The sequence below is a fragment of the Micropterus salmoides genome, unplaced genomic scaffold (assembly GCF_014851395.1).
Source record: "Micropterus salmoides isolate LMB-PRFRI ecotype aquatic unplaced genomic scaffold, ASM1485139v1 Ms_hic_scaffold_805, whole genome shotgun sequence".
Classification (NCBI taxonomy): domain Eukaryota; kingdom Metazoa; phylum Chordata; class Actinopteri; order Centrarchiformes; family Centrarchidae; genus Micropterus; species Micropterus salmoides.
Window position 1 is genome coordinate 11,454 of NW_024044577.1, and position 8,699 is coordinate 20,152.

General features: G+C 39.2%; 1 protein-coding gene across 1 annotated transcript; it reads right to left on the reverse strand.

The window, feature by feature from the left end:
• Positions 1 to 688: 688 nt before the first annotated feature.
• On the reverse strand, positions 689 to 8,254 carry LOC119894587 (CMRF35-like molecule 8). Its single transcript, XM_038707259.1, has 7 exons — positions 8,172 to 8,254; positions 7,584 to 7,916; positions 5,788 to 6,087; positions 4,997 to 5,110; positions 3,731 to 3,835; positions 3,561 to 3,631; positions 689 to 1,165 (listed from the first exon to the last, which is right to left on the reverse strand). The coding sequence occupies exons 1-7, from the start codon at positions 8,206 to 8,208 to the stop codon at positions 995 to 997; spliced, it is 1,131 nt and encodes a 376-aa protein (XP_038563187.1). The 5' UTR covers positions 8,209 to 8,254; the 3' UTR covers positions 689 to 994.
• Between the last annotated feature and the right edge of the window lie 445 nt (positions 8,255 to 8,699).

Consider the following 8,699-nt stretch of genomic DNA (forward strand, 5'->3'; position numbering starts at 1 on the left):
CCAATGTGCCTTATTTGGTGTCCTCCATCTTCTGACTCATCATTAGAGTAATTTTAAAATCATTAAAAAATACAGTTTTTCAATTAATACATATGAACTCAACAATATTTATGGACTGTTCAAACACGAATATCTTCATGCTTCATCAATATGCAATATATCCATTCTTCTGCAATATTTAAGCTTTAAGCTATTTAAGACAAAGAGAAAGGACAGTGTGTGTGTATGTGTGTGTGTGTGTCACCACCAGTGTCTAACCCTTTTTAATGCATGGTGTCCACATTTGCGGACAGTTATTTTAACTCTATTTTGGGTTAATATATGGTTATGTTCTCCAAGCCATTTGATGACATTGTCAGTTGACTGATAGCAACATTGTAACACGGGTTACTCTCTTGAATTCCAAACATTCATTGCTTGATGACCCCATCAATACAAGGTGGCCGATTGTGATGGCCATGTGCTAAATGCATCAGGCATATCTATGAAAATCTTTTATTCAAGGTCAATCGAGGTAAAAAATAATATGTACAGTAAAATATGATTAATTGTTTTAATATATAGTGCAAAAAAACAATACTGATCAGATGTTTCTATAGAGACTGTCTGTAAAGATTGGGTTTGGTTATTTATTCACTTTTACTAAAGGTATATATTTTTACACATGCACACACGTAGATAACTTCTAGCTGAAATGGTTACAGTTTCTTACAAGGAGTGCAGTTATGTTAACAGTTTGTTATATTAACAATAAGCAATCCAAATGAATATAAAAAAAAAAAATCAAAGTTAAAGCAATGAATTTAAGTACTAATTATATCTTATAGTAAAATTCTGTGCAAATAATCACTTTACATGTTTTGAGACAATGAAAAGGTTGGTCACAGTGGTAGGTGTATGTTAATACAAAATACAAACAGACAATACAAACAGGAGCATTTGGGTACAAACGTGACCCAAAAATGCAAGGTTTAATCACAAATGTGTATGCAGTTCATCTCCTATTGGCTTTAATGTACATTTTATTACAGTAGATATCCTCTGTTTTAGCAAAGTTTTGGTACACAGACTGGTCTTCATCAGCATCATCATTGTGGTCACAGGTGCTCTTTGGTTTGGAGGTCTCCTGCTTTGAGCGTGCTACAACATCTTCATTTTCATAAATCTACAAAAATAATCAAAAAACATACACAGATCTGATGGTGGTGTTATGCAGATGAGAATTAATGTTATTAAACATATCTTTGGAAATACACTTATTATTAATAATAAAAAATTACATTCTGCCACACTAGCAAGAGAACCCAAAAATTACCTATTACAGTTACTATTTTTCTAAGTTGGTTGGAGAGGATGCTGGCATGGCTTGTTCGCCGCTTCTCTAACCGGAATCCTTTACAGTGCAACATTTGTTGTAACAGTATAGCCTACTGTACATTTATCGACCACTATTACGTCCAGTAAGTTATACTACTGTTGTTCCTCACTAGTAAATATTGTGGATTTGTATGTGTTCTGTATGGATTCAGCTGACTCTAGCCACTGTCTACTTATCAGTTTTCCATCACTTGGAGATTCCCGCTTTCACCCAAATGCAAGGATTATACTTTCCGTGTCATCAGAGGGGGTACTGACTAGCGCTACCAGGGCACCAGATCTATGGCTCTCATCACGGGCATTGCTAACAGACCACTCTCCACGACTGGCATGATGTTGAACTATTCCATCACCCAATTCAACAACTACACCACTCCATCGTGCATATCAGTCAACAACTTGGACTCCTTCGTTACATTCACAGAAGTTGCGGTCAAAAGTTTGTTTTCAACCGTGATATGACCATATTATGGATAAGTGTTTGGATTTGATGTGCCTTACAGCAACCTGCCATCAACTAGATGTTTTTTTCTGTCCTAAATGAGACCTGTCCTCCTGGCTACTGCTACCTATAAAGCCCACAGCACAGAGCGCGGTGGTGGTCTGGCTGTTATCCACCAAAGCGATCTGGGCTGGTCCCCTATAACCCTGTCTGAGCTGTCTTCTTTTGAATGCCTACGCCCCGGTCAAAACAAGAACAGCCACTTTCTCCCGATCAGCCCCCTGGTACACTGGTGAGCTACGGAAAATGAAGGCAGCTGGGCCTGCCATCGAGAGGAGATATAAAGCCACAGGTCTCACTGTGCACCAGCTAGCTTTTTGGGAAAAACAAAAGGACTACTCAAAGTCACTTATAGACGCACGGTCACAGTTCTACTCTAACGTCATCAGAAACAGTCCAAACAGCTGTTCTCCACCATAAAACATCTTCTCAAACAACAAACCACCTCACTTACAGAAATTACAGAAGAGCACTGTAAAAATTTCCTGGCCTTTTACGAAATAAAAATAGACTCAGTCCACTCTTACTTTCCTGGGTCCTCAACACTACCCGCCCCGACTGTACACTCACAGCTTGCAATCTCCCAGCCCCTACACTGCTTTCCAGAAATCTCACAGCAAGGTTGAGAAAATAATCAAAAGGGATGAAACCCACTGTGCCCTCGACCCCTTTCCTACAGCTCTAGTGAAAGCAAACACCTCTGCCCTAAGCCCTGATTGCCCCTGTAATAAACCACTCCCTCCAGACTGGCAATGTTCCATCTGCCCTTAAAACGACCATAATCAAACCACTTCTCAAAAAACCCACCCTTGATCCAGATGTATTTGCAAATTACAGGCCCATTTCCAATCTCCCATTCCTCTCAAAAGTACTGGAAAAAGTTGTTGCCGTCCATCTCCAGGACCATCTCAAACACAACAACCTTTTCGAAAAATTTCAGTCTGGTTTCCGCTCTGCCCACAGCACAGAAACAGCCCTGGTTAGAGTGACAAATGACCTAGAAATGGCAGCTGATGCTGGATCACTTCCTCATACTCCTCGATCTCTCTGCTGCCTTTGACACTATGGATCATGACATACTTCTCAACCGGCTACACAAAACCACTGAACTCACTGACACTGCTCTTAACTGGTTTAAATTGTACCTTACTGACAGAACAGAGTACATTTCACTTGGAAGTGCAAGGTCCCGGCAACACACTGCGGTCACCTGCGGGGTCCCCATCCTCTTCATGATTTACATCCTTCCTCTTGGCTATGTCATTAGCCGCTATGGAGTTTCATTTCACTGCTATGCTGATGACACACAACTATACATGAAATTGGACACAGACACCTCTGCAGCTTTACCAACATCATCATCATCTTCAACATTCACCGCCTGTCTGGAGGAGAGCATATCCCTCTGCTCAACAAACTCAAACCGCCTCCTTCTCCCCAGGAGAGCTCAGCACCATGGGTGATCGGGCTTTCTGTTCTGCCACTCCTCGGATCTGGATATCATCCATAGGTGGTATGGTATAAACCCTTCTGATTGTGATCTCACTCACTTCCAGTAATGACAGTCTAAATAGAAACTTTACATATTCAGCACCGCTAATAATAAAATTTTGAGTATACTGTACTGAACATTTCAGTCTCTGGTTTCAACTAGCAAGGATTTGGAGTTTAATTTTCTTACATCTGCAACACTGATCACTTCCTCCACTTCTGCTGCCCTGGTTTGGTTTCTGTTCATGTTAACTCCAGCTCCTGGAAACACACAGCATAAAGAATAGTTACACATTGCATATGTGTTTGTCTGTGTGTATCTGTGCATTGCTCATACATTTAATTGAAAGTAAAACATACCATGCTCTTTGTAACTTTTGTATTTATAAACTACCAACAGGGCAAATGTCAGTATGAGCAGCATAGCGAGCACAACAAAAACCACAGGGTGTAAGAGCGCTGCATCTATGAAGAAAAAAAAAGAAGAGTAAGAACATACACTTCCTGCGTTTTTCCCTTTCCCATAGATAATTACGAGGTGGGCTCTTCTGTAAAATGTTGTCACGCCTTCCGCTCTCTACAAAACTCTGACATGTGTCTTCATTGTAAACATTTTTTTCTAGAAATACCTACAACTGAGAATATGACTGCCACATATACTGATAAAAGCAAATTTGGAAGTAAAAATTTATTATGTATTAAAATATTTAAGTATGTCTTATTATATCCTGCTGTTTGTATATTGCGTAAATTAACACATTAGCCTTTTCACTAAATTATGGTTTAATATGATCAATATAATTTTCTTCAATCAAGTTATTATTAGATCTCTTAAAATACGTTTCTTGTAAAAAAATGTTTTCTTGAGCTAGTTGAAGACACGTAGCGTGTCTTCAACTACCTCAAGCAAAATTACCCCATCAGTTTTTGATCCTTAGCTAATATAAACCATCCCCACCAAGCCAATTATGTCAAAATAGTACACAAAATAGTCTAATAGGCAGTCTGAGCTGAAGATGGTTAACATATTCATCGGCTTATGACTGTGATTGGTCCAGTAGTGCAACCCTAAAACAAACTTCAATATTCAACGCCACTAATAGTGAAATCATCAGTAAAGTCCCACACATTTGTAATGTGGACTGTACTGAACATTGCAGTCTCGTGTTTCCACTAACAAGGCTTTGGGGTTTAGTTTTCTTTGTGCAACACTGACCACTTCCTCTGCTTCTGCTGCCCTGGTTTGGTTTCTGTTCATGTCTTCAACTAGCTCAAGCAAACACTTTTCGCATGCTTCATTTTGAGCAAGGACAGACTGACTTCCTGAGAACACACAACGCAGTACACTCATCTCTTAACACAATCTCAAAGACAAAACAGCATAAGTCACACTGAATATCAGAGCTGTGGCCTCAAAACATTTAGTGTTCCCTTTTTATTATTGCTCAGTGTGTGTTTTAACCAAGCGGCAACCTCCAGGTTAAATCTCCAAAAAGAAGTTATTCCCCATAGACCCCCATGTTAAAAGGCTAATCAGAAACCTATGAGTGGCGTCAAAGACACTATGTCCATGTGTTATGTCTATGGTTTTAAAAGTTGTTTCTCCACATGTGAACACAAATGTACCTTTAATATCTTTGCCAGGGATATGTGTCGTTTGTGATCCAACAGGATCCACCACAGTGCTGGTAGAGATCACAATGCTGGTAGATCTCACAGTGCTGGTCTGCTTTGGGAAGACTGTCAGAGAGAAGGTTTGTTAGAACCCTTGGTAAGTACTCTTATTTTAACTAGCAGTGGGACTCTGGGGACAGCAATGTTTGTTGGTCAGTTGGTTGGTCCACCAACTTGGTCCACATTGAAATATCTCAACAAATAGTGGGTGGTTTGACATGAAATTTGGCACAGAAATTCGCAGTCCCCAGAGGATGAATACTAATTATTTTGTTAACCCTCTGACACTTTATGTTGCACCACCATCACATCGAAGAATTTCACTTATCTCAAAATCTACTGCATGAATTGACACAATATTTTATACAGACATTCATTGTTTCTAGATGTTGAATCCTAACGATTTTGGTAATCCCCGACTTTTATTCTAGCCCTACCTGGAATATAAAATTTGTGAAATGTCTCAAGAACTGTTGGAGGGATTATTGTGCACTGATGTACATACATTGATGTCTTCGGGAAAAAATTTTATAACTCTGGTGAGCCCTCGATTTTTCATCTAGCAATATGTTTTACAGTAGAGTTCAAACAAAGTAATACATTAAACAGTTAAAGCAAAACTAATCACCCCTTGGGGACAAATAGCGTTCTTGAACTTGGAACCTGGGTAAAACATAAAGCTATATTCACTTTTACTATCAAATTGCTGTAATCTCCGTTGGTTGCTCTTTTTATAATCTTACCCACTGACAGTTGAATCTTGGTGTAGTTTCCAGGACTCCACTGTGAGTCTGAACCACACCAGTATATTGCAGCATCTCCTGCTTTCAGCTCTGTGATTGTGACCAAGAAAGAGCTGGAAGAAACATCATTTTGCAGTGTGAACCTGCTGTGACTCGTCCCCATATCTGTACAGTTGTTGCGGTGGTCTCCCTTACAGAGGAACTTCCTGTTATCCCAGTGTTGTGGTGGATAGGGACACTGCATAATTACTGGATGTCCCACAATGCCGCTCAGTTTTTTTGTCTTCACACAGCACCACTCTGTGAAACAGAAGGACAATAGAGCCAACACATCAGCTGTGGTATGGGGGTTAGAGTGGGTGTCCTTAGGTAAGATCCTGAAAACCTATGTGCTGTGCCAACGGTGTGTAAATGTATTGGTTTCTGTTTATGATAAGTTGGCACCTTGCATGGCAGCCTCTGCCATCAGTGTATGAATGAGTTTGTGAATAGGTGAATGTTGAATTGTAGTGTAAAGCGAGTAGCAAGTAGTTTTGGTGCCTAAACCTAACCAAGTAGTAACACTTTCTGGCGGAAACCCCAAGGGCAAACTTCTCCCATTTGCGATGTGATTTCCTTCAAATGTTTCATATATTTTGAGAAATTAAACCATGGTTAATTTAAGACATTTTTGCAATTTTTTCTCAATCTATTTTAGAAAAAAAATAAATTGAGCTGATTTGCATATGCATATGCAGTTATGCAGGCTAATTAAAACAACAAGTTACAAGTTAGTTGAGGTATTGAGCCGGGGAAGAGCAAGGTAGAGTGGAAGACTAGATGTATGCAGAACCGGGTTGGTTGCTTATGTGCAGAGCAGGAGGGAATCCGTAGCTGAGAGTGTGGGAAGCTGAGTCAAGCAGGTCTGGAGCAAAATCCAGGAATAGTTTCCAAGGTGGGGGATTCAGGGAGAGCAGACAGGATGAGCGCTATTTCCAGTAGCGTTACAAACAACAAGTTGCAAAATTCACTTTTAACTTTAATTATAGACTACTAAACGTTTCCATAATGTAGTTTTTTTTTCTGTTGTAGCCTACAGCTTAGTGATTCATTTTCAAATGTAGGCTATTTGACTTTTGTATCTGTAATGAAATTAAGCTATATAAAATAAATTAACCCCATAACTGCCACACTGTGATCTCTAAATTTAAAGTGCTCCCACACAGCTAAGGTCTTTGGCATTTTGTGTTCCCTTTGATGTGAACTTGAGCATCACGTTCACTGCAGTGAGAGGGATGTCAGGCATGCGGGAAAAACCCCACAAATTCAAATCCCAAAATTTAAAATCGAACACCTACCCAACAAACAAATATTCAGGTCCAGCCTAACAGAATAGACAAAGAGTTTTACACAAAGTTAAACATGTTCACAAATGTAATGTTATGGGCCATGATTATGTTTTGGTACCAAAATCCAACCTTAGTGGGGTTACTTTTATATATATATAACAATTTTACATGAAAAAATTGTTTATATGTCATCTTTAAAACAGTTAACATTCAATGTAAATGGCAGCTGAGTGACATGTACATTAAGTAGGGTGATGGCGCAATGGATAACGCACATGCCTTCGGTGGGAGAGACTCGGGTTCAATCCCCCACTGTGATTCATCCACCATTGTGTCCCTGAGCAAGGCACTTAAACCCTCATGTTCAAGAGGTGTGCGACCTCTGAAATGTATAGCAATTGCAAGTCACTTTGGATATAAATGTCAGTAGAACTTTAAATGTATTGATAGGTTTATTTACTCTCATACCTGGCATTACCTCCACTTTTACTTCAGCAGTCAAGAGATCCCACCAAAACTTCTCCACCATACACCAGTATTTCCCAGCATCTGTATAATGAAGGTTAGAGATGGTCACTGTGAAGATGTGTTTCTTTTGGTCATCATGGACGAAGTATCTATCCTTCTTCATTTCTGTAGTCGTTATCACAACATCATGATCATAGTCACATTCATTCCTGCACAAGTACTTCTTATAGGACTCATATCCATCTTCATATGGACAGGAAACTTTAACTTCGCTCTGTTCATATCCAAACACTTGGATTTCTTTTGCTGCACTCATCACACAGCTCAGAGGAACTGTAGAAAGAAGACAACATGGACTGGAAAACAATGTTGCAAACAAGTTACACAAAGTGCACAGATATGTGCATTTAACACTTAGTGTTGTGATGTCTTTATTGATGATCATTTTCATTGTTTTAAGTTTGATTTACAAGACAAATGAAGACACATGAAGCCAATTGTGCTAATGAAATTCAGCATAATAGCGTATTGCAGAGTGAAAGATATCGAGACCAATTAAATGATTTTCATAAAAATAAATAAACTTACTGAAAAGGATGACCAGCATGTTTTGAAGGCTCTGCATCTTGCTATTAATGGAAAGGAAATAGAGCTGATGTGGTTGTAAACCATTTATGCCACCATGTGAATGTGCAGAGTGTTCACACAAGCAGAGGTATATAAAATGTTGAAAAAACATGTGGGTAAGTTTTGCACCCACAAGTGTCAGCAAACTTGGCAAATGTTGAAATCTCTCCCTCCTCTTGTGCCTCATTCAAACCAACATGGTTTTATAAATGTGAAATCATACTGATCAAAGCTTCACAATGACCCAATGATTGCTTCAAATAAATGTATCACCCCTCTCTTCAGATATTGATTTCAAAAAGTATTGTAAAAAAGTAAAAGTAGCCTCTGACTTACACAAGCTGTATAAACCATGACAGATTCATGGTTCGAATTACGGGGGGGGGGGGGGGGGGGGGAGTGATAGTTTCATCTCTTTTAAAGAATGGACAACACACCAATTAAATTACTCCAGATCAGCAGTTCACTTCACCTATAAAACAAGTGAAA

Coding starts and splice junctions, on each gene's coding strand:
- LOC119894587 (XM_038707259.1), bottom strand. CDS start 8,208: ATGCAGAGCCTTCAAAACATGCTGGTCATCCTTTTCA. Junction 5,111..5,787: donor CAAGATTCAACTGTCAGTGG/GTAAGATTATAA, acceptor TCTCTCTGACAG/TCTTCCCAAAGCAGACCAGC. Junction 1,166..3,560: donor AAGTGATCAGTGTTGCAGAT/GTAAGAAAATTA, acceptor TTATTTTTGTAG/ATTTATGAAAATGAAGATGT.